Source organism: Diuraphis noxia, unplaced genomic scaffold (genome assembly GCF_037042655.1).
Source record: "Diuraphis noxia isolate RWA-SAM2 unplaced genomic scaffold, SU_Dnox_SAM2 contig0001, whole genome shotgun sequence".
Classification (NCBI taxonomy): domain Eukaryota; kingdom Metazoa; phylum Arthropoda; class Insecta; order Hemiptera; family Aphididae; genus Diuraphis; species Diuraphis noxia.
In genome coordinates, this window is record NW_028301711.1 from 67,300,885 (window position 1) to 67,328,552 (window position 27,668).

General features: G+C 30.3%; 1 protein-coding gene, 1 long non-coding RNA gene and 1 pseudogene across 4 annotated transcripts; 1 reads left to right on the forward strand and 2 right to left on the reverse strand.

The window, feature by feature from the left end:
* Positions 1-7,330: 7,330 nt before the first annotated feature.
* LOC149061413 (uncharacterized) lies at positions 7,331-8,354 on the forward strand (annotated as a pseudogene).
* An 11,755-nt stretch (positions 8,355-20,109) lies between these two features.
* On the reverse strand, positions 20,110-20,871 carry LOC149061414 (uncharacterized). The gene has a single exon (XM_089214979.1). The coding sequence runs from the start codon at positions 20,869-20,871 to the stop codon at positions 20,110-20,112; it is 762 nt and encodes a 253-aa protein (XP_089071105.1).
* Positions 20,872-24,373: 3,502 nt separating this feature from the next.
* Positions 24,374-27,297, reverse strand: LOC149061415 (uncharacterized). 3 transcript variants are annotated; one of them, XR_016189824.1, is made up of 4 exons: positions 26,488-27,297; positions 26,257-26,398; positions 25,522-25,743; positions 24,374-25,226 (listed from the first exon to the last, which is right to left on the reverse strand). It is a non-coding gene; the product is annotated as an uncharacterized LOC149061415 (long non-coding RNA). The 3 variants fall into 3 exon arrangements; XR_016189823.1 differs by having other exon boundaries at positions 26,274-26,398; positions 26,488-27,295; XR_016189825.1 differs by lacking the exon at positions 26,257-26,398 and having other exon boundaries at positions 26,488-27,283.
* Between the last annotated feature and the right edge of the window lie 371 nt (positions 27,298-27,668).

Below are 27,668 nucleotides of genomic sequence, written 5' to 3' on the forward strand. Positions count from 1 at the left end.
CAGTCACTGTTCCAGTGCGGCCCTCCGCAGTACCCTCACGGGTTAGACGGTGGCGGTTTTCCAGCCAGTACCGTTCCGTGTACGCGGTTGGTGGAGCGGGCGTTGTGTCCGGACTTGGCCGGCTTGTTTGTATGCCGGTTTTGGTTGCGGTAGTGGTGGTGGTGGTATAGTGCTGACTCGACACGTTATCAAACCGTAACGATCGGTCGGCGTGTTGGTGTACCGCGGCTGGCGGTTCGCATGCCGCGGGACAACTCGTCCCGTAGTTCGTCGCGTTTGATATATTCACGTGTGGATGTTGGTGTGCGTTATCGGTTGTTGATAATTCCGGTGTATTCCGGTGTTGTCCTGATAACATGGTTCTTTGGTGGTGGGACGGTGATGGTACTTCCGGTGTCTGGTGTGATATACCCATCTCCAGACGTCACATTATCTCTGCTATGCGACGTTGGTCGTCGCCAAAACGGATCATGCGGCCCACAAGCATGGCCAGTCGTGATTCCAAACTGTGCGCATGCGTTGAGATCGCTGCCGATTGCCGTTCCTCCTGAATTATACCGCGGCCATTTGGATCATGTCCGTGGCTTGTTGGTTGGTTGTGTTTTTGTTGGTGGTGTTTAGCGGTGGCGGGTGTCTGTTTGGTCGTCCGCTGTGGTCTCGAGTGGTCCGGCATGGTACGCCTGACTCAAATCCGAGACACTTCCGGTTGGCCTAATGGTCTCCATAGGCTGGAACCGGATGGCGTTGGCCTGCAGGTCCATATCCGCGAAATGCTGGGACAATCGGATTTCGGGAGCGTCTTTCACGCCCCCTTCCGGTAGCCCGCGCTGTCTACACTCGTAACGTAATTCCGCAACGGTCAACTCATTAATGTATTTTCCCGACATCTCGTCCGGTTGTTTTTCCGGTGTTATTGACGGGAAAATATGTAATGCAGTTGTTGTTGTTGGCCGTTTATCAGTGTTTATTTACGTACGAATGTAGGTCAGTGTGGGTCTGTGATTACACTAGCCGGTTTTCGTGACGTTTGTTGCGGATGCGCGTGTGTGCATTGTCCAGTCGACTATCGTGATTACGAATGCAGTCCGGTTTTGTGTATTTTTGTCCCGGGTACTTGCGTGGTGGCGTTGGGTGGGTGGTGGTGCTGAGCGGTGGTTGTACGACCTTCTCGCGCTCTAGCGCTCCTACCTGTCCGTGTTTGCGGTGTCGCGCGCAGTGAAGTCGGTGCGTCCGTAAGTCGGGCGGCGCGGACCGTCGTTACGTACTTCAAAGTTACGTAACGCCGGTTTTTCCGTTATAGCCTGCAAACCACGATTCCATCGTATGGAATCGGGAGTTTTTCGCAAGTTGCACACCAGGGGTCTGTGATGGGGGTAGGGGGGTAGTATTGGGGTAAGTACATGATACCAAAAGTATTCACTTACCGGTGATTCCTGTTCGGGGAGCCAATTTTGTGGCGGTCCTGGACGGATACCGCGTGAGTCAGTGGTGTCACTAGTGTAGGAGGTGGTGAAAAGAAAAACACAAACAGTTCGCGGTATAATGATTTTTTTTTATTGTGGTGGTTGAAAATACAACCGCCAGAAAATGATCAACACGAAAATCAAAATAGCGGGGTGGTGAGGAGCGTGTGTCGTTCAGTGTCGGTCAGAGAACTCACTCTACTGTCGACCGGTTCGGAGTCTCGGCGGATCGACCGTTCCAGGCGCGCTTATCGCGTGTCGGTGTCGTCCGTCGTCGATTGGCGGTTGAAAAGAGAAGTAATTGCGCGGTTTGCCGCGCAAAGGCCGTTTGAATTCAAACGGCTATTACGCGGGCCCGCGTCAATATTATTATATTTAATTTATCCTAAACCAGCGATTCTTAACTTATGGTGGCCCCCTGGGGATTAGGTAGTTAATTTAACTATAATTTTTTTTTCACATAAAATATATCTTATATTATGTGATATAGATCTACGTCTACTTCCTTTAATTTGTAATACAAAATAATTATTATAAATTAATGATAACATGAGATATTTAGTAGAAAAAAGGCATTCGATAAAAAATTTGAAGGGGGTCTGCGACTTCTAAAAACCTTTTATCGGAGGTAAATGTTTTACATAGGGTTAAAAACCGCTGCTCTAATCGTTTGGCAGGACCATCCTACATTTCATATATACATATACAGGATGTCCCAAAGAGATCTGACATTCTGACAAATGAAATGACTTTTGTTCTAATCAATATTTTTTAAAAATTTCTTTTAAATATAATCCATAGACATTTCCGCTACATTTTTAGAATACATTTTTTTTTTTTTTTTTAATACTGAAAATAAAAACTTAAAAATTGATAAAAATTTAATTTTTTCGAAATATTCAATATAGCCAATTTGTAAATCTGATTTTTAGAAAAATGTTTATAGTAAAAACTTATCCAAGTCAAATGGCTGATTTTTTACAATTTTTTTAACTATCAATATTTACGATGAGTAAATTACGATCTAGTTTATGTTAGAAACATTTTAATTTCAAATAATATAAAGTTTTTTAAAAATATTTTATGAGAAAATTTTTAAATAGGTGCATGTTAAAATATAATTATGTGTGTGTTTTTTTTTTTTTTTTTTGTGTCTGTGTACAGCATAACTAGTCGAAATAATGCTTCGATTTCAAACTTTGGGGATGGTTTCCGATGTAAAAGTGAAGATCCTTGGTGCATTATAGAGGTCAAGAGTAAACATTTTCCAACAGTTTTCAAGAAATCGAGAAAAACAAAAAAAAAATGACAGAAAAACTGGAATTTTTACGCAAAACCAGTTTTCGACCAAATCGATATTTTTATATGGTTGTTATTCAAAAACTAATCACTGTAAATACTTGAAATCTTCACCAAATGTTAATGTTAGTGATATCTATATACAGTTTAATTTTCAAACATTTTAGACTTTATTTGAGTTATTTATAGACCACTGAAGTTTTCGATTTTTTTGAGAAAGTTTTTTTGAAGTGTTCTTATTGTAGACAAAAAAAAAATTAAAAATCGTAAGTCACGTTTTTTTTTAATAAGCGTTTACAGTTCAAAATTTTAAGAAATCTGTCGAAAACGCGAAAATTTACAAGTAATTTTGAAGTTGAAAAATCATAAAATTTTTTGCGTTTATAACTAAGGATTGAAAATTCAACACTAAGTTTCCCATAAGTTTTCCTTCAAGTAGCTATAGAGAAAACTCGAAGCATCATTATAGGAACAATTTTAAGTGCGTTTGAATTTTAAATTTTTACGAAATAGCGTAACGATAACCATTTATCCTAAAAATGATTTTAAACATTTGTTATTATTCAAAAAGTATAAGTCGTAGGTACGTGAAAATTTTATCAGTTACTTAAATTGGCATTTTGTTTACAAGATTTAATTTTCAAAATATTTAGACTTTTTTTGAGATATTTATAGACGACTGAAATTTTGAATTTGTCTGAAAAATTTTTTTTGAAGTGTCGATAAAAATTTTTTGGTCCTATCAAAATACTTGAAAATTTAATACAAAGTTCCTCATAAGTTATTATTATAGTGATTAAAAAATTATAAGAATACATAGGCACAATTTTTTTTCATTAGTATTTGAAGTTCAAATATTGACTTAATACGTAAAAATTACGGCAATTTTCAAATTATCTTAGATCGAAAGTCATAAAAGTTTTTCTTTTTAATTCTAAGATTTGAGAATTTAATATAAGGCTCATAAAAACTGCAATAGCAGTTGAAAATTAAAAGAAATATATAGCTACATTTTTTTTTTACATGCATTCAAATTTTAATTCTGACAACATACGTAAAAATCACAAATTATTTTAATTAAACTAAGATTTAAAAATTTAATATAAGATTCCTTACAAGTTTTTCAATCTTTATCATAAAAAAAATGTCCACCGGAAATGCAAATCAAATTTTTATTAGCATTTGAATTTCAAACATTGAAATATCATCAAAACCATGAATATTTGCATATTATTTTGTAGTTCAAAATTCATAATATTGTTTGTATTTATATCTAAGGTTATAAAATTTAACACCAAGTTTTCTATAAGTTTTGCTTCAAATAGTTATAGAGAAAATTTGAAGCGCCATTATAGGAAAAATGTTTTGAGCGTGATTGAAAAATAAAATATTTGTTTCAAAATAGAATATATGACAATATTTAAATATAATATATCCTAGACTGACAAATCATCTCCGTTTAGAATCGTTTTTCGTATACAATGATATCTATCATTGCATTCAAATTTGAACCCATCCATTACAGTAACCTACTGTACAGCAGAGCGACATCCACGACTTACCCGCTTTTTTTATTTTTTTATTGCATTTATTTTAATAATATGTGATGTATAAACTAAAAATGACTATAATTTACTATAATTTACTTAACGAAAATATTGATATTTAAAAACTTTTTAAAAAATCAGCCATTTTGCTTAAATAAGTGTTTTTACCATATACATTTTTCTAAAAATCAGATTTACAAATTGGCTATATTGAATATCTCGAAAATAAATTTTATCAATTTTTTATTTTCAGTATTAAAAAATTAAAAATGTATTCTATATATGTAGCGCAAGTGTCTATGAATTATATTTAAAAGAAATTTTTTTTAAATATTGATAAGAACAAAAGTTATTTCATTTGTCAGATCTCTGTGGGACAACCTGTATACATATTTATGCTTCATTGTGAATTATATAAACCATGGACTTATATTACATTATTATATTTTCTATCCATTGTGAAAAGAACTTTATGTGTAGGACATTATACTGTTAACAATTTAATACCTATAAGATTCCACATAACTACATAAGTTGTAATTATTGAAGTGTAAAAATGTGGGAATAAGTATTTAGGTACCTCTGCACCATTACTTTCCCACCTTTTATATTACTATAGTTTAACTAATGTTTAATTAAGTATAAATCTATATAACTTTTAATTACATTATCTTATATTTAAAGTAGTATAGAATATACTTTTAAATTTATAGACAAGTAATTTTATAACTGTATGAAAAATAAGAGTATATCAAAATAACATAACATCCATCACATGTAAAAAGTAAATTTCGGTTTATAAAGCAGCAGCACCAATGTTACTAGTAGTAACCAATAGGTAACCATTTTGAGTTATCACTACGCACTAATAGTAACATAGACATATTAATAAATTAACATTTGCTGTTAGTTGTTTGAATTTCGAAATTTGAAGAAAAGTACAGAAATAATAATTGTACTAAATTATATTTTCTTAAATTTTATGGTATTCCATGATATCGACAACTTTTTATTTGTTACCAATTATAAAATACTGTACAATAATTATTTTACTTTTAATCACAAATAAAAAAAAAATAGAAGAAAAAATTACTTGTTCATGGAATATAAATTATATTACCCCATACCTTATCATCCAGGAACGCTCAGAGAGGCCATCTTTAAAATAATATTGTGTTTAAGATCTAAGTTAGGTTAAGTAATTCAGTTTATACTGTTTATAGGTCCATTGTCTCCAGTCTACATTCTACACTCTGAATATTTTTAAACTAATTAGTCAGGCTGTCTGGACTACATCTGTATTCTGCACAAGCAACTAGAATTGGAATTCGGAAGAAGATTGGTAATTACAAAACATATATTACTGAAATTCATAATTACAATAATTGATAATATTAAATATTAAATATAATACTAATGACGCAGTTTTAATGCTAAAAAATGTTTCTGCAGTAAAGGAGGTTTCAAGTGTAGGTACCTCATTTTGTAAGTCACTGTTATATCAATATTAAATTTGAGTTCCAGTACATATAAATCATTTAAAATATTTTTAATGGTTTTAATATAAATATTTGTAAACAGAATTGTCAATGTACTTAAAAATCAATCAAAATTTAAGAACAAAATACTTTTAAACCGTACAAAGTACATAATATGCAAATGCCAAGTTTAGTCAAGTATAACTATTTGAAAATATTTAAACACAAATAATTTAGTTTAATTATTCATTAATAACACTAGGAATCATAACATCAGAGTTAAGACGTAAACTATTGTATTCCTGAACATAAAAATCCATAGGTTAAAATTGATTTATAATATATTCTTGAAGTAAACAGTTTAAAAAAATAATTAACAAATTGTAAAATTTTGTTTGATGAAAACATTGTGATAGTAAAAAAAAATATAAAAAAAAATTCTTAGGTCTTATCTGTTAATTTGTAGTCCTGACCCTTTAAATTAAATGTGCCATAGTATAAAATAAAATAAAAATTTAAAACAAAACACAAATATTTAGAAGTTAATCTTAAAAAAACTTAAAAAGATTGAGTTAAGCAAATTTCATTATTAGATCCAAGAAATTATTTTCAGATTAATTTTTGATTTTATAGTTTAACTAGTTTAAAGTATGAAGGGTCCAGCTCAATTTTCACTTTTTACTTTCAAATAAATCTTGTTGCGGTATTTTATTAAATATAGAAATATTAAATATCTAATAACTGAGATATTTTTTATTTGATTATGTTTGTGTACGCGTTGAAGTTGGTATTAATTATTAAATATATTAACTATCAAAAATAATTCACAAGTTGTGTATACAAAGTTTTGATTGATGTTATTGAAATATTAAAATAATACATTTTTCTACTAATGCACAGTCTGAGTTTAATTCATAATTTTAATAAATATTTTTATGGCAATAATTATTAGTGCTATGAATAATAATAGCTTTATTTTCTGTGTTAAAATCTAAAATAAATATGTGCTAAATTAAAAATTAATTAAATGTATTATTGGTTTTCTAATAAACTCAAATAATAAAAATGAGCAATTCCATATAGTTCAGGCAACATAATATGATGTATAATTTTCTTATATTACCCATTAAGTAAATACCATAATGAATACAGTTTTTAATAGTCAGATCACATTTAAATATAAATAATAAATCAAGTATGTTTTCAAGATTAATAATACTTGTTTCTTAGCAATGAGTTCATATGTCATGTTATATATCATTGTGATTGAATTTTTTTTCGTATTATCTCATATTTGTCTTAAGTGTTTATTATCATTGTGTTTTTATTAATATGTAATTTGAATTTGTTTACAGATTATATATTTATTGCGAATCATTGATTTCATAAAGAAGGTTGTATCCCCGAGATTGAGGTATACTTTAATCATACTTAGCTCATAACTTATACAAATTTGTTGATATTTATTGGTTACTTTAATTTTAGGTAAACTCAGGAACGTAATAGTATTTTGAGAAGAGGAAAACTAGCTTTGCTTATTAGAATGTTTGATCTAATCAAGCTGGCCTTTATGGCTTGTAACGACGATGCAAAAAAATGGTATCACACTGTCCCTAGAAATATTGTTAGAGTTGATGTGCAAAATTGTTGTATTGAACTAAAGAATACCATGATGGGAATTCGTATAAGTCTGTTAAATACGGAATTGTGTACGAATGCAGCGTTCAATGGCCATTATGATTGCTTATCATTTGCTCGTCGTATAGGATATTTATGGAATGAAACAACATGTGCATCAGCTGCATGCAACGGAAAACTCGATTGTTTGAAATACTTGAGAGAAAATGGATGTCCTTGGGATGAAAAAACATGTGTAGGTGCTGCATGTAATGGCCAACTGCATTGCTTAAAATATGCGGTTGAAAATGGATGTCCCGTTAGCAAAACCACAATGAACTGTTCTGCAAAAAATGGTTATTTAGATTGTTTAAAATACTAACATTCCAAGGAGGTAATATGGGACGTATTTACTTGTTCATATGCTGCAGAAAATGGTCATATTGACTGTTTAAGATACCTCCATGAGAATGGTTGTCCATGGAATGAACGCGTGAGCAATTGGGCTGCATTTAAAGGTCATCTTGAATGTTTGATATACTCCCACGAACATGGATGTCCATGGAACAATCTAGTAACCTGCTTAGCTGCAATAAGAGGACAATTAAGCTGTATGATGTATGCACATGAAAACGATTGTCCATGGCATGAAGATACTATCATTTATGCAGGAATGGGAAGACACACAGATTGTATAATATATGCTCTTGAAAATGGTTGTAGGTTAAATGACAGAACACGGGAATTATTGTCCATAAATGGATACAACATAATAGTTGGAATGTACTGAAAAATAATATTATATTAATTTCAAACGGATAATTGCTGTGTACATAGGTTTTTGACATGTACTTATTTAAGTTTCTATTCATATTTTTCATTATTCTAATAATCTTTATACTATAAAATCTGTGATTAAGGGAAAAAAATAAAATAATTAAGTTTTAAAATTGTTGAATTTTCATTATTTTTTTTATTTGTAAGCACATAATTTATGTCTTATGTTTCAACATCTGAAAATTGTAATTAAGTTATAAAGTGAATAACAGAAGTTCTTTAAAGTTCCCTAACTTCACACTTTTTAATAGGGCTTTAAACAACTATGTTTATATTATTTATTACAGCTCATTTATGATTTGTGATACTTCTGTATTTGTGCATAATTTTTGGTGTAAATAGTATGTATAGTATGTTGAGTGTGATATTTATTCACATCAAATGTTGGTATTCTGTACTAAATATTTTTGCACGCTATACAAAACTTTCAAAAAATACAACCCATTACAAGTGATACGAGTGTACCATTCATAATTTGTATTTAATATGTTACAATACATCATAAAATATTATTTAACATAAAATAAATATTCCTATCAAAAATTTCAAAAACTAATAAATCCTATTTTAACAGGTCCTTAAAATAGCCGAGTCAAAGTATTCAAAATTTAATAGCGATCCCCCGCCCCCTTGTGATAGCACTGTATTTATCCATCTAAATTTGTTTCAAAAATATTGTATAAATTTATGATGATAAAAATGATTATTATTAATGCTTCCTTTTGCTTTTAAAACTTAATTATTAAATCAGTAATCATTTCTTGTATAAAAATTTATGACAAATTTAAAAACATAATATATTTTAGTTTTATGTAAAGTTAAGTTATTTACTATATAGTATATTCTTTTAACAAGATATAGTACTGTATTTTTTAATTTTAAGTCAAAGACTGTTTTTAATATGAATATTTTCAATTGTAATTTGAAGTTAATACATATATTTTTTTTTTTTATTGAATAAAATACAGTCATACATCATAAAATAGAGTTTATTGTATCATACATTTTAATATTTTTATCAAAACATATTTCTGTTTGTAATTCATAAAAATTAATACATATTTGAATTTGTTAGGAGTTTTATTTTGATATACTCTTATTTTTCATACAGTTATAAAATTGCTTGTCTATAAATTTAAAAAAAGTATATTCTATATTATTTTAAATATAATATAATGTAATTAAAAGTTATATGGATTTATACTTAATTAAACATTAGTTAAACTATAGTAATATAAAAGGTGGGGAAGTAATAGTGCACAGGTACCTAAGTACTTATTCCCACATTTTTCACTTCAATAATTACAACTTATGTGGATTCTTATAGGTGTTAAATTGTTAACAATATAATGTCCTACACATAAAGTTCTGTCCACAATGGATAGAAAATATAACAATATAATATAAGTCCATGGTTTATATAATTAACAATGAAGCATAAATAGGTAGGTATATATGTATATGAAATGTAGGATGATCCTGCCAAAGGATTAGAGCAGCAATTTATTATTGTTTTCCTGTGTTATTTCTGTAACAGACATAAAGAAAAAAAAAACAGAGACGATGAAAAATTAATTAAGCCAGTCTGTATAGCGGAATAATAACACTTCTAGTGCTAGCCTCCACTCAAGAATTAAGAAGGTTAAAATAAATTTCAAAAAAATAATTATTATATGATTTAATATCAATAGGTATATTAACTACTTAACACAATAATTTTGAATTGAATTGTAATTGATGTAAGCAGAACTTAAACAAAATTATAAACTGGGTATTTTTTATATAATATGTACAAATAAAGTTTGATTAAAAATATTAAAAATATTTAAAAAAAATTAAGAAAATAACAAAATAAAAATGAATTGTATCAGTTTAGTTTTTTATCCCTGTATCTTAGATCTTATATAAAACTCAAAATACATATTCATTTAAATTGTCAGTGTATTCGTCTAATTTACTAACTTTTCACCTTATGTTTTATAATATACTTTTATACTCATACAACTTTTAGTTTTTTGAATTTAAATCACTGAATTTCTAATTGGGATTAATATTAAGAATATATTTAAATATATACCTTAACATTATCTGTCGATAAGACGGAAAACATATTTTATTGACATTATTGACTAGTCTATATATGTATATAAATGAATCTTTATTTACCAGGTGTCCTCATCACATGTGAACGACTGAACCAACCGAGTTAATTCTATTTTTGTTGTATTTATTATTTTCATGAAAGGATCTAATGAAAGAACAAATTAATAAAGTTACAATCGATACGGAGTTGAAACATATGAAGTGTGGTGATGAAATTACAGTGACGTTGTCTGCCCAGCAAAAAATAAGCAAATAATAATTTTTTTTGTAATCATTGGCAACCATTTAAATAAATAAAAAATGTATTTATTTAAAATGTTTTTACGTCAGAATACCAACAAAACTTTACACAAATGCCAGGAAATTAAGTAATGAATATTGTATCTACATCATAAAGTATTAGAATAATAAACACTACATTTTTGGAATATATATTTTTTTTTAATTTCACCAATTAGAATTCAATATTCATAATTAGGACAAATTTGTTATAAAGCTGTTTCACATCAGGGTTGTTATTTGATGTACACTGTTGTCTAATTCAAGTAAAGAATATCTAAAGGTGGTCTATAAGTAAATTAATAAATCACAAGCGTTAGTATCTTTAATGGGCAACGTAGTTCAAGGAATCAGCTAGTTAATAGTTGATTATAAATTTGAATATTTACATTTAAATTGATATGGAGAACTTTGTTTTCACGGTTTTATTTACTTATCAATCGTAATTAATATGGATCATATGATTAGGTTTTAAACCACATACAAATGAATAAACTAACCAATTAACACAAATTGTGAACATAAAATATGAATGAATATTTAAAAATCAAAAGTTTGGTTAGGCACATAATAATCTTTATGAGGGGGAAACAATTAATATATTATTATATTTAAAAAAAATAAATTTTTTTAGTTATTTAAAGACTAAAAATATCAATAAATAAATTGCAACAATTTGATTTTTTTTTTAAGACTCATTAAAACATTTCATTGTACACATAGTATCTACAACAGAATTATATTAGTCAATAGGCATAACTGATAATGGTTGTTAAGATTATTTATTTCCTAAATCAGCCATAAACCACTTGATTGAAACATTTGAAACTCAAACTCAAAAAGATTATTTACTTATATTATATTAAATAAAATGATACTCCATTTTTATTTATTAATATATTAAGTGTTTTCACAATACTATAATAGGTAATTTGTAACTTATAAATGTTTTGTAAAAATACAAATCTCATATTAAATAAACATGATCGATACATTTCAAAAATATTGAAAACTGAACGATTAACTAGAACAGATATTATAATATGTTTTATGGTTTATTATAAAAATTCTAAAATCCAGTGGTAATTTAAGAATAAATATTTTAAGGGCTTCAATTCAGAGTTAGTATAAAATGACAATTTATCTTAATAATTAAATAATTTTCAAGTGTTTAATAACTAGTTATTGAGTATTATATTTTACATAAATTATATTGATCTTAACAATTAATCATTTTCAAATACCTGGTTATTCAAAAATCTTGATACACTGACTACCAAGATCAATAGGAAAATAAAACGGAAACCTTGTTTACATTTTTAAAATGAGGTTTTTATGTGAATGGTCAAAATGAAAATAAAAATTATGAAAGACAAAGAAATATTATATTATATGTAAAATGTAATTACGGTAGTGATAATGGGATAGTTAAAAACTATGGATTCTAAATCCCAATAATTTATTGTTCTATAAAATTATATATTTATACAATTGCATATTTTTACCATTGATCAATTAATCAATCTGGCATGTTTTTAAATTTCAGATAATCTTGAAAATAAATTATTTGCACTTTCAAATACTGATTATAAATAATAATTACTTATTATTTTTTAAGTTTTTTAGTTTATAGTATAAACTATGTTCTACTGTAGGGCCCCTATCTAACAAATTATAAATCATGGTTACATAAATTATCCATACGAATGTTCAATTAAAATAAAATAAATTACTGGCACTATCATAACTTATAATCATGTTAAAAATTTTATTATATTATATTATAACGTATACATCATACATATTTCTATTTGAACATAAAATTGTACTTATTTACAACTTATAAATGTTAATCAGTTATCTATTGCAATATAAAACATGGTATAAGTCAATTTTTTCATCACCTTTTAATTATTGTTATTTAATATGCATGTTATATGAATATGTAAAAAAAGCTAATTATTTAGTATGCTGAGTGTTGGTCAGTGAATGAAATCAAATAATCACATCTTCTTAAAAAAGAATAATAATTATTTACATATTTTCTATTTATGTCATATTCAATGATTGTTTCCACAGTTTAAAATATGGTCTTTTACATGAATCTATAACTTTTTAGAAAAAAAGTTATTATTATTATTATTAGCTAACACTATTTAGTTTAAAATGAAAAAAAGTTTTTTTATACAATTTTGTTCCTTAAACCATAATAACATTTATCTTATATAACATTTTAAACTAAATAATGTTAGCTAATAGTAATAAAAATAAATAATTTTATTTACTTAACATTTATTTAATTTAAATTGTTTAGTAATATACTTATATACTTCATAAATGTGTTGGTGAATTTAAGTATACAACAGTGATATCAGTTTATTGTCTGTCAAAAATTATTTAAAATCAATCATATGATCAAATAAATAGCCTAAATAATTATAAAACATATAAAATTCAATATTTGTATTTTGTTTGAAGTGATATTTGAAATATTAATTTCTTATCTCAAAATACAAAACCTTAGATCATCATCTAATGACAAAACATTTTATCATTTATATTCTGTATCTTCATAGATCTACTTACAAAAATCATTGTACAGACAAAATTAGTAGTATGCAGTTCGCATATTAGTAATTTAGCTGAAAAATAAATGATCATCACTATCTTCCTACATTACTATATAATTAAATCATTAAAATACATGCTCACCAGTGGCCACCATAAAATTATGTTTTCATTTTTTTTCCATGTCTAATTTTTAATAATAAGTTATTACAGTTGAATTATTAGAATATAAAAAGTTTTTGTATATTGATATATGTTATAGCTTTTTAATATAACTAATCCCGGTTGAAGTATGGCTTTTGGGTCCGAGAAAAATATCCGAAAAAATTACAAGTCCTTATCATAATTTAGCAATCAGTGTGACCGCCCGAAGAAATATTAAAACTATAATTAAAATATATAATAATAATATATAAGTATATTATATAGTATATTATTATTATATTATATATTAAGTTAATTTGCATAGTATAATATTACGCACTATTTTAATATGCTAAATATTCAAATTACGTGAAATTCCTATACTTCCTATATTATAATAACTATAATAAAAAATAAGCATATAAAATCAAATCATAATAGCTAAGTATACATACCTATAAAAATTGCATGTATTTAATGTATTGTATGTATTTAACACATTGTATTACTTTTTTAGTTAAGTATACTAAAAATGTCAAAATATCTTATCACAATAATGATTTTATTTTCGTACGCCGCCATAGAAAAACGTCCCGCAGTCAAAATTTCGATTTTTCGATTTTCCGACCGTTTTTCACGGACGTGTATGGCTATTGGGTCTCGATAAAAATGTCAAAATATCGAAAAAAACCTTAATGATTGTTGTATTATAGGGAATAAAAAAGGCCGTTACATATTTCTACTATATTATTATGTTTATTTCAATGTATTTATTTTATTGAAATTAAATATAAATATATATTGATATATATTATATCTACAGACTACATTAAATAGGTAGTAACTATATTATGTATTTATAAATTAATGTACTTGCGCAGCGACTTTATTCTGAATTAGTTCTGAAATTAAAACATATAATACAGTTTTTTTACATCTACTTATACCTATATAATATTATGAACCAAAAGTTTAATTTTTTTTTTTTATTTGTTTATATTACCTAATTACTCTACATTTAAAATTTGTCAAGTGATTAACAACACCATGACCACTAAAAAAAAATTTTTATCCTATATAATATATATATATATTATATTGTCAAACTGCATGATCGTCAAGATTACAAAATAATATATGAATAATTTTTATACAAATATTGTTTTTTCAATGTATGTTACGTTAAAAATGTAGTGTCTAGATTGTAGTATTATATTGGCAATATTTTAATTTAACATTAAATTTAAATTTAAATATTTGTAAATTGGTAGCTCAAAAATTCTTATATAATTACCCAAATATCTGACCACAAGGATTATATAAATAAAGTATTTTACGTATTACATCCAAAGCCTCACATATTTTGTGCAAAATAATAAATTATATTATTATATTTAATTCCTGTAATTTCAATTATTCTTATCGTGCGTTATTTTGAAAACCTATTATGATGGTATTATATAACTATAATTGATTATCGTTTACAACTTTTAGAAATTTAGAATATTATTAGTTAGCATTCGTGAACTAGCTGTTCTATCCAATATACAAATATTTGTCTTTGTAGTATGGAGTTAAATAATTTACTTTTGCCTAACCACCTTACAGTGTTTTCACTCGGTGCCTATTTAGGTACTGATGTTAATGCAAGTATACGAGGTGAATCTGTATTCATTCATTTTGGTATAATACCTGGTGAATTTGACATCCCTCAATGTCACTGCGGTAGGTGTATGTTTAAAGTGGCAGACCAAAGTCGCAAATTAAAATATAGGTTCAAGTGCTCTGAAGGCCACAAAATTTCACCTACCAAAAATACTTTTTTGGAATATGTACATACTGCAGGAGAGTTGGGTACACATAAAATAGTACAAATGGCGTACCTTTGGATAATGAAATCCAATACATCCACTATCCAACAGGAGGTAAATATTAATACTTAATTTTTACACTTAAAAATATTAATAATCAGGAGATCGGCTCTTATTTCGCAAATTATTATTTTTGCATCTAATTTTATTTTTAATATTACATAGGTAATATTAAATTAAATATACAAAAATATTAAATCTACTAAAATCAAAAATCGTATTTATTATTAACATATATTTACCGTATTATACAAAAATATATACATGATTATAGAATTATTTTTCGTAAATTTAAAATAATTAGTTTTCCTTTTTTAACAAAAGGTTCAAGTTTCAAAAGAAACTGCGTTAGCATTTTGCGAGTACTTCCGCGATGTTGCTACGAAAATTGCAAACCACGACTATATATTAATAGGAGGTAGTCGAGACATCGTGGAAGTAGATGAGACACATTTGTTTAAAGCCAAATACAATGTGGGACGAGTAATGACATGGAATGCTGTTTGGCTTTTTGGTATTAATAAATACCTAATTTAAAATGTATTTAATAAACGTATTTTAAACAAAATATTTACATTTTATTTCAAAATTTAATTGTAGGCGGTATAAGTCGTACGACTAAAAAAGTGTTTGGTAAAATTGTTCCCGACAGAACTACAGATACGCTATTGTCAATAATGCAGACTTATATAGACGATGACACATTTATCTGTAGTGATATGTGGAGAGGCTATAATCCTTGTGGTCAGATATTTAGGTAATTATATAAGAATTTTTGAGCTACCAATTTACAAATATTTAAATTTAAATTTAATGTTAAATTAAAATATTGCCAATATAATACTACAATCTAGACACTACATTTTTAACGTAACATACATTGAAAAAACAATATTTATACAAAAATTATTTATATATTATTTTGTAATTTTGACGATCATGCAGTTTGACAATATAATATATATATATATATATATACAGGATAAACATTTTTTTTTAGCGGTCATGGTGTTGTTAATCACTCGACAAATTTTATGGAACCCCCTAAACATTTGCCTCCTTTGTGGGTGCCAGCAGGACGCTTTACACCTGAATGTTATGATAAGCAATGGGAGGGGGGCCTTCCTAATAACGGACTTGCTCCATTGCGGTACCACACACAGCATATCGAACGGGCTTGGAGAGAATTAAAACGAATTTTAATAAGGTGCAATTCAAAAGCAGTTGCAGATTCGTATATTGGTGAATGGATGTACCGTACAAATATCCTGCAAAGATGTGGTACTGTGCAGGACCAATTTGTACGATTCATGTCTGATATAGCACGTGCATATCCCGGGATCGGATTTAATCCAATGACCCGTAATATTGAGAATTGTCAATGCCCTGAGTGCTGAAATGCAGGGTAAGTATTTAAAGTACTCACTCAGTACAAGTACTTAAATCGAAAATCCGACTACGTGACGTTTATCTACTACGGTACACGAACGAAAAACCTCTTAGACGTTTTTCGATATTTTGAAATTTTTTTAATGAAATTTTGAAATTTTTTTTCATAATATTATATAGGTATAAGTAGATGTAAAAAAACTGTATTATATGTTTTAATTTCAGAACTAATTCAGAATAAAGTCGCTGCGCAAGTACATTAATTTATAAATACATAATATAGTTACTACCTATTTAATGTAGTCTGTAGATATAATATATATCAATATATATTTATATTTAATTTCAATAAAATAAATACATTGAAATAAACATAATAATATAGTAGAAATATGTAACGGCCTTTTTTATTCCCTATAATACAACAATCATTAAGGTTTTTTTCGATATTTTGACATTTTTATCGAGACCCAATAGCCATACACGTCCGTGAAAAACGGTCGGAAAATCGAAAAATCGAAATTTTGACTGCGGGACGTTTTTCTATGGCGGCGTACGAAAATAAAATCATTATTGTGATAAGATATTTTGACATTTTTAGTATACTTAACTAAAAAAGTAATACAATGTGTTAAATACATACAATACATTAAATACATGCAATTTTTATAGGTATGTATACTTAGCTATTATGATTTGATTTTATATGCTTATTTTTTATTATAGTTATTATAATATAGGAAGTATAGGAATTTCACGTAATTTGAATATTTAGCATATTAAAATAGTGCGTAATATTATACTATGCAAATTAACTTAATATATAATATAATAATAATATACTATATAATATACTTATATATTATTATTATATATTTTAATTATAGTTTTAATATTTCTTCGGGCGGTCACACTGATTGCTAAATTATGATAAGGACTTGTAATTTTTTCGGATATTTTTCTCGGACCCAAAAGCCATACTTCAACCCTAATCCCAGATAATTGTTTTAAATAATTTACACATAAATTTCTAATTGATAAATACCACTGATTTTATTTTTTCAAATGTATGGAATTTCATTTCTTTTACTGTTGTTCTCCAACTCTATAATTTTATGATATTTATAAAATACAATTATTCTAATGCTGCTGCTCCAGAAATAATTTCAATCAACTCTCTAGTGATCACGGCCTGTCTAGTACGATTGAATGTCAAAGTGAGCTTGCCAATCATCTCAGCTAAACAAAATGTATAAACGGTAAGTATTTTTTAGTCATAAAAGTCATAAAAGTTTTTCTTTTTAATTCTAAGATTTGAGAATTTAATATAAGGCTCATAATATAGTTTTGCAATAGCAGTTGAAAATTAAAAGAAATATATAGCTACATTTTTTTTTTACATGCATTCAAATTTTAATTCTGACAACATACGTAAAAATCACAAAAATTCACAAATTATTTTAATTAAACTAAGATTTAAAAATTTAATATAAGATTCCTTACAAGTTTTTCAATCTTTATCACAAAAAAAATGTCCACCGGAAATGCAAATTAAATTTTTATTAGCATTTGAATTTCAAACATTGAAATATCATCAAAACCATGAATATTTGCATATTATTTTGTAGTTCAAAATTCATAATATTGTTTGTATTTATATCTAAGGTTATAAAATTTAACACCAAGTTTTCTATAAGTTTTGCTTCAAATAGTTATAGAGAAAATTTGAAGCGCCATTATAGGAAAAATGTTTTGAGCGTTTGAGTTTTAAATTTTTATGAAATCGCGTAATGATAACGATTTATCCTCAAATCAGGTATTCGTATACCTATCTATGGTATTTGAGCGTGAACATGTACGTCAGCGGCTTGTGATCCGTACGCAACGTTGTTCTGCGCCCCTCGATCATGTGAATAAAATGCCGTGTGCCCAAAAAGGCAGCGAGAAGCTCTCGGTCGTACGTACTGTACCTCTGTTCGGCCGGCGAGAGCTTTTTTGAAAAGAAACCGAGAGGTTGCCACTGATCGTTGACGCGTTGCTCGAGAACGGCGCCCACTGCCACGTTAGATGCGTCGGTGTTGAGGCGAAGGGGGGCGTTCTGATCAAGATGAGCGAGCTTGGCGGTGTCGGCGAGAGCCTGGCGACACGCATTGAAGGTGGTCCGAGTGTCGTCGGTCCATCGCGATTTTTGATTTGCGACGCAAGGCTGTAAAGGGGCGCTTGCATCTCGGCGGCGTTCGGAATAAATCGATGATAAAAATTTATTGAACCCAAAAATCGCTGGAGCTCCTTCTTGGTGTTGGGCAGCGCCCATTCGTGTATAGCGACAACGCGTTCGGCGTTCGGTCCGCACGCGTCTTTGTCGATAACGTGCCCGAGAAATAGCATTGAGTCAGCCGCGAAAACGCACTTCGCCGGACTGATTACGACGCCGTACCTTTGAAAACGCTCGAGAACGGTACGAACGTGTTTGATGTGTTCGGCTTCGTCGTGTGAAGCGATTAACACGTCGTCGATGTACGCAAACACAAAATCCAGTCCGCGTAGTACATCGTTGATAAATCGTTGAAACGTTTGCGCGGCGTTGCGCAGTCCGAAACACATGACGGGAAACTCGAACAAACCGAACGGCGTCGTGACCGCGGTTTTGTGTACGTCGTTCGGGGCGATAGGCACTTGATGATAGGCACGTACCAGATCGAGTTTTGTGAAAACAGTCTTACCGGCGAGATTTGCCGTGAAATCGTGTAGATGCGGCAATGGGTATCGATCGGCGACTGTTACAGCGTTAAGACGACGGTAGTCGCCGCACGGTCGGAACGTACCATCTTTTTTGGGCACCAAAAGTAGTGGACTGGCCCATGAACTCGATGACGGCCTGCAAATGCCTTTTTGCAGCATGAAATCGAATTCTTGACGTGCGATCCGTAGTCGATCGGGCGGAAGTCGGCGTGGTCGGGCGAAAAGAGCTGGTCCCGTGGTATGCAGTTCGTGTACCACTCCGTGTAAAAAATCTGTCGGCACAGGCGATTCACGCGTGACTTCGGGGTAGTCTAGAAGTATGGCGGTCCATTTCGACGGTCTGGCGATGGCGCATATCGCGGCCGAGGACGATACGGTAGCGGGCGTAATTTTCACTGAACTGTTTACCGCGAGACCGACGAGGCGGTTTCGGCGTATATCGATGAGCAACCCGTAGTAGTGTAGGAAATCGGCTCCGATAATCGGTCGCGAAACGTCGGCCATTTCGAAAGTCCACGAAAACAGTCTTTTGAACCCAAGATCGAGATGTAGTTGCTTTGGCCCGTATGTTTTGATTTGTGAGCCGTTTGCGGCGACGAGTCTTATATCGGCGCTCGTTGTTTGATTGATGCTTTTCGTAAGATTGTGGGGTCGCGGCAACACCGAAATTTCCGCACCAGAGTCAATTAAAAATCGGCGTCCGGTGCGGGTGTCATTGACGAAGAGTCGGTGTTGCTGTTGCGCGGCGAGGTGTTGATGCAACACCGCCGCCTCACGGATTTTTCCGCATCACAGGCGAAGAGTACGCGCACGGATCGCGACATTTCCGCGCGTCTGCGCCATACCTGGCATGGTAGTAACACCAACCTGATGTCGCACTGGTAGCTCGATGATGAGAATGCGAGCGGGAACGGTCGCGTTGCTGATGTGTGTCACGATCGTTTGTCGTGCGCGTTAGCGCAGCGGCTTGCGACGTCGCAAGGGACGCGACTTGAGCGGTAAGCGCGTGAATAGCTTCCTCGAGGGCGAGGAAACGCGTGTCTTGAGCGCTTGAAGCCGTCGCAGCGTTTCTGCGCGTGACTGGATTTGGCTCACGCGAGTCGTAACTGGGAGGGTTCTGATCGACGACAGCCATCTCCGCGAACTGGCACGCTTCCCACACGCGATCAGCGCGTTCGGCTAGGAATTCGGTGGAGCCTGTGAGACCGGCGACGACGGTGCGGACGGGTGGTGGGAGCTTGCTCATCCAGAACGCCACCAAAGCTTGATCTGACATCCCGTCGGGGTAGACGTCTCTCATGTCGCGCAGCAGTCTCGACGGGGTGCGGTCACCCATGCCGCCTGGCTGGATCATACTTTGGAAACGCGTGGCCTGCGGGATGCTGTATGTTGTGACGAGGCGTTGACGAATCGCGTCGTACGATGCCTCGGGCCCCAAAAGATCCGTGATAGCTCGCACGCCCTCTTCATCGAGCGCCTCAAGCACGTGATTCACGCGCGACAAATCTGAGCGTATTCGCTTGTTCGCGAACATGGCGTCCGCGTGCGTGAACCACTGGGTCGCGGAGCTGCGCCAGAACCCTGGTAACCTGACATGCGCGACCGCCGAGACCTCCGAAGTCGCGGTCGAAACAACGGGCGATGTCATCGTGGTGGTAAGCGACGTGATGCCGGGCGTCGAAGCGATGACGGTGAGCGGCGCGGTAACAACCGGTGCGTCCGACAACATACCGTGTGATTGCGTGGATAAACGCGGGTATAGCTCAGGCCGGGACACTAAACGGGACAACGACGCACGTGGTCGAAACGAAATATCGGCGACGGACTTGCGAACGCGCGGACTTACACTACGTTCGACGGCGAGCGGAAACGGAAAAAAAAAACTTGCGTTCGGAACTCGAGGTCACCAATGTGCGGAATGGCGCGTGAGACTCGTGAGGACGAAACACGTGACACGACGTCGAAACGCGGGCGAGAGCCAAAAAACGATGGGACACAAGGCGTGTGTACTCGGCGGCGGGTTTCGACACGTGCGTCGTTTGATTCGAGGTCACCAATGTGGCGTTAGAGGAGGAATACCGTCTCAACTCTAACGACCAACGTGTCTGACAAAATCAGAAGGTTAAGATAATTATTAAGTCAAGTTTAAATAGTTAAATTTTATTACACGGCAATATAAAAAGTACTACAACAAATATGATTTGACGACGTGAGTCGTAACGATAGCCGCGGGTCGGTGAGAGTACGGACTTGAGGGAACGACGGTCACGAAAAAAGTAACTCAACACGGCGAGCGATGATGGCTTCGAGCCCGTAACGGCGAAAAAGCTATCGCGCGCGGCGGGAGAAAAAGTGTACGAAAAGTCGTCGCGGGCGACGTAACAAAGAGAATAAATATACAAATACAATAAGTTAAAATAATTCACGCAGTGAATAATACAAGGAACATAGACAAAAAATACAAGTACAAATAATTCAATGTTAGGAACAACATGGTAACGACAATAATAAACGGACGCGCTAGCGTAAGTGGTGATAACACGTCGTAATCACCACAATAATATAAGGTATTATGAATTATGATGACTATATGATAACTACACTAATTGATTAACCGTGCCTTATGCAAAATGCGTCTTAATTGAAAAATAAAATATTTGTTTCAAAATAGAATATATGACAATATTTAAATATAATATATCCTAGACTGACAAATCATCTCCGTTTAGAATCGTTTTTCGTATACAATGATACCTATCATTGCATTCAAATTTGAACCCATCCATTACAGTAACCTACTGTACAGCAGAGCGACATCCACGACTTACCCGCTTTTTTTATTTTTTTATTGCATTTATTTTAATAATATGTGATGTATAAACTAAAAATGACCATAATTTACTATAATTTACTTAACGAAAATATTGATATTTAAAAACTTTTTAAAAAATCAGCCATTTTGCTTAAATATGTGTTTTTACCATATACATTTTTCTAAAAATCAGATTTACAAATTGGCTATATTGAATATCTCGAAAATAAATTTTATCAATTTTTTATTTTCAGTATTAAAAAATTAAAAATGTATTCTATATATGTAGCGCAAGTGTCTATGAATTATATTTAAAAGAAATTTTTTTTAAATATTGATAAGAACAAAAGTTATTTCATTTGTCAGATCTCTGTGGGACAACCTGTATACATATTTATGCTTCATTGTGAATTATATAAACCATGGACTTATATTACATTATTATATTTTCTATCCATTGTGAAAAGAACTTTATGTGTAGGACATTATACTGTTAACAATTTAATACCTATAAGATTCCACATAACTACATAAGTTGTAATTATTGAAGTGTAAAAATGTGGGAATAAGTATTTAGGTACCTCTGCACCATTACTTTCCCACCTTTTATATTACTATAGTTTAACTAATGTTTAATTAAGTATAAATCTATATAACTTTTAATTACATTATCTTATATTTAAAGTAGTATAGAATATACTTTTAAATTTATAGACAAGTAATTTTATAACTGTATGAAAAATAAGAGTATATCAAAATAACATAACATCCATCGCATGTAAAAAGTAAATTTCGGTTTATAAAGCAGCAGCACCAATGTTACTAGTAGTAACCAATAGGTAACCATTTTGAGTTATCACTACGCACTAATAGTAACATAGACATATTAATAAATTAACATTTGCTGTTAGTTGTTTGAATTTCGAAATTTGAAGAAAAGTACAGAAATAATAATTGTACTAAATTATATTTTCTTAAATTTTATGGTATTCCATGATATCGACAACTTTTTATTTGTTACCAATTATAAAATACTGTACAATAATTATTTTACTTTTAATCACAAATAAAAAAAAAATAGAAGAAAAAATTACTTGTTCATGGAATATAAATTATATTACCCCATACCTTATCATCCAGGAACGCTCAGAGAGGCCATCTTTAAAATAATATTGTGTTTAAGACTTTAGTACCAGACAGTAAATAAAAACGGTTTATATCACTAGAAAAAAAAAACGGTTTATATCAGTATATCATGGAAGAAATGTGTCATATCTGTTCGGCTTGGAATAAATAACAAATTATAGTATTGCTGGCCGCCAAATAGAATATTATTTAAATTTTTATTTTGTTTAATATTATATTATTCATAAATTGGTGAATTATAAATCGACAATGATTTATTAATGTCCACATAGTAGTTTCATAAGAGTTTAATATAATGGCATCAAATAGTTTTATTTATAACTTCTTAATCATACATTACAATGGTATTTAGATTATGTTTATTAACATAGCAAGAAAAATGTAATAGAATTAAACTTTATATTTATGTATTTTGTATTGGATTTATATGTTAAATGGCTTTAAACAGGTAAGCATAATATAAGATTGTTAATTTATTATTCATTATTAATCTCTTATGCTCTATATGCGTGCGCATGGGTGGTGCAGGGTATGCAAATACACCACCTGCTGAATCTTGAAAACTATTTTTTTATTCAAGTATGTTACTCTTAGTATATCTTTTGTAATAAATCAATCAAAAATTAAATCTAAAATTTGTTTTCTTAATAGTTATCAATTATCATAGGCAATAGGCATGAACATATTATAATAAAAGGTATCTATAGGCTTGCTAGGTACATCTGCATTTATAGACCATGCCAAGCATTTCTATTATTGTGGATAGAAAAACATTTTGGATGGTGGCAAAAATAGTAGCGAATATAGTGATTAATTGTAAAATACTAAAATAGGAATGGACCACCTGCAAGCTATGTCTGTGCACGCCTATGCACAGGTTAAATTATCAAACTTAAATAAAGGACCATACAAAAATACATTTCTTGAAGAAATAATGTAAATAAATCATTATACATACCTATAAAGATACTGTAATATGTACCTAAGTACCTATAATATATCTTTCTGTGTTATAAATATATTTAGAAATAATTTTTAAACACAAGTGATTTTTATATTTTTTTAAAGTACTGTGTATTACAATAACATATTAAGATGTTCGTTGTGTGAATTGTAATACTGTATAAGTCTCTTGCATACAACTAAAAAATTTTACATTTCTAACATCATAACATTCATAATTAATTCCATTAAACTATTATATAAACATATAAATATAATTTATACACCTTTATACAAATATAATAATTTATGGTATGTTTAATAATGTAAAACAAATAAGCTGGTAACCAAATCTCTATTGACATGCAAAGTTCTCAAGAACATTTTTAATTTGAATATTCAAGGTAGTACCTATCGGTAGATAAGTTATTAGTTGTATTAATTATAAATTAAATATAAAATCTCATTAGTTATATTTAAGACAAATTATTAGACAGCAAATAGAAATGTTTGCACATTATACTAAAGAGTCGGATTTATGTAGTTAGACATTTAAAATATCATGAATATTTGAAATATTTTATAATACTTTCAATACTTAAGACCTAAGTTTCTGGTGAGCTTAATTCTAAATAAAAATAAATTATTTTTTATTTTTTATAAATTTAAACCAATATATTTTATAACTGTTACTAATTTATTACAATATTAAACAAATGCACAACTTAATTTAATTTTAATTTATAACATGTTACTAAACAAATTTGATTCATACAATCTTAACAATAATTTAATGTCTATACTTCATTCCTCACAATCATAATTAATTTCAAAAATGATCAAATGGTTATCCAGTAATATCACTCAGTATGTCATCCATCTGAAATTGACAAAGATGAAATATACAAATGAACTGAAGAAAACTTAATTGAGTGTCCATGTTATACATTGATATCTTGGTCTATCTGGAACTTGGAACCCCTCTTTTGCTATATACAACAAAGAAACAAATGTATTTAATTGTAATTCTTGTAAATATATTTTAAGTGTAACCATATAGATCATATTGTGTAACTCAACTACCACAAATTATGTGTTATTGATTTATTTTGATAACATCTTGGAGGACAAACAGTATATTGCCAATATGACATACTGACATATATAACTATAGTTAATATATGTGTAGTTGTATGCATAATATATTAGGTACAGTGTGAACTTGTATTATTTTTCTATTTCATAGGCTATTTTGGTCATAAGTAATTATATTACTATACTTACCATATTCCAAATAAGTTTGGAAAAACTGTGCAGCCTCTGATGATAGGACTGCTGTGATTGGCTAGTAGTTAACAACCGCTAACGAGAGTGCAAACTCCGAATGTTCTATTGTCGGAATATTGAATTTTTAATACTTGTTAAGTGTTTCTTTACAATTTAATTAATATGTTCAAGCTGTCTGTACTATTAAAACTGGATACTGGTTCAACAAAATTTTAACACCTACAAATTAAAAGTTTGTTTATTAAAATATTTCAATGCACCATATATTTTCTCTCAGACCTAAGGTAAACATAACAACCAAATCTGCACAGCAGATCCAATTTTGTAATGTTAGCTTTAATATTAGAATTAACATAGAATCAAAATTGAAAGAAATATGTTTTACAAGTAAATATTTATTTATATTTTATTTTTAAATGAAGTTATGGGTATTTAAAATTTGTAACATATATTTTACATTGTTATTTATTTATATATTTATCATGACTAAACGGGCTGAGCACTTTGGACACAAATATCAATCCACGCACACATTTAGATATACCATAATAAAACTGTATCACATAATATCAGACAATATAATAATATGACCATACAAATAACTCATTTATAAATTAAAATATCAATAAAATTCTCTAAGGTTCCCACAATAACATTTTTAGCTTTTAATTTTAGAATTCACTTTAATATTAATGTTTTTATAACTTGAATTAGAATCCTTAAAATGTATACTTTGTCTGTATAATTGCCTTTAAGAAAATCATCATCTGAAAAATTGTCAATTCATTGGCTGGACTTCCTAATTCTTAGTAGGTGGTACATCATGTATTTCAGTTTTGAGAATTGAGAACCATGATATAATACATTGTGTGAACTAAAAACAGTTACAGACAACATGCAGTTAACTATTAAGTGACGTTTAACAAACATTTAAAATTTTAGAGACCTCAGATATTTACTTACTTATGTGTACCGTGAGTCTCACTACCGTGAACTGCTCAAGTCTAACGTCTATACTCTATAAAGACTACTAAGACTATAGTCTATAGTCTATAGTCATTGTTCATTAATCAACATAAACAATAATATTAATGACCTAGTCAGTCTTTGATAAGAATGTGTACATCGGATTGCCTGTATAAGTTCTAAACATATAAGAAAATAATATATTGGCAGTGGTCGGATATTTAGATGTATAGCATGGTAAAAAGACATTTCGCACACACCGTTTCATCCCCGTCAAAAAAACGAGTCCACGGCATAGACATATTAAGAATATATTATTTCTTAATATGTCTATGGTCCACGGACATTTCGTCCCCGTCTATTATTAGAATACTGAATAGGACATTTGGCCCACATGAATAATTATGTATACTAGTATACTTATTTCACGGATAATATCATATACTAATAAATAATAATATACCTTAGTATATTATTCGAGTATTTATTTAGCTACCCATGAAACGTTTAGTCCCAGGTATTTTTAATCACCAAATACAAATCGCTTTTTTTAAACTTAAAATTTCAATTATTTTTAAAACGTTCAATTTCAATATAATTTATTTTAATAGGTGGTGATGACCACATTAGAAGTAGGTATAGACGACCAAAAACACATTTAATTGACTTTGACTTTATTTGAAAATTGACTATGACAATGTTATCCAAATACAATATTCACCAACCAACAAATGTTTGATAACTGTACATTTGTAAATGTACCTGTTATATTTTTATATAGGCACTTATTTTTTTTAGTTTATTAATGTAGAACGTAAAAAGTTTTCTAAAAATGTTATAATATAATGTGGCCATCCCCACATATTAATATCAATTATATTGAAATTGTGCGTTTTAAAAATAATTGAAATTTAAGTTAAAAGTAATAAGCAATATACAATTTGGTGTAGTACCAAAGTTGAAATATCTAAATTTGATTGGACTAAATATACTGTGTGTTATTTTTACCGATCAATCCTGAAGGTAATCATTGGACTTTATTTATTATGGACTTCATTTTGGGCTGTGTGTTTTACTTGGATCCTATGCGTCCAGAATCAGGTTACTTATACTTACCTCAATTAAAAATAGGCGGGTAAGTCGTGGATTTCGCTCTGCTGTACAGTAGGTTACAAGTG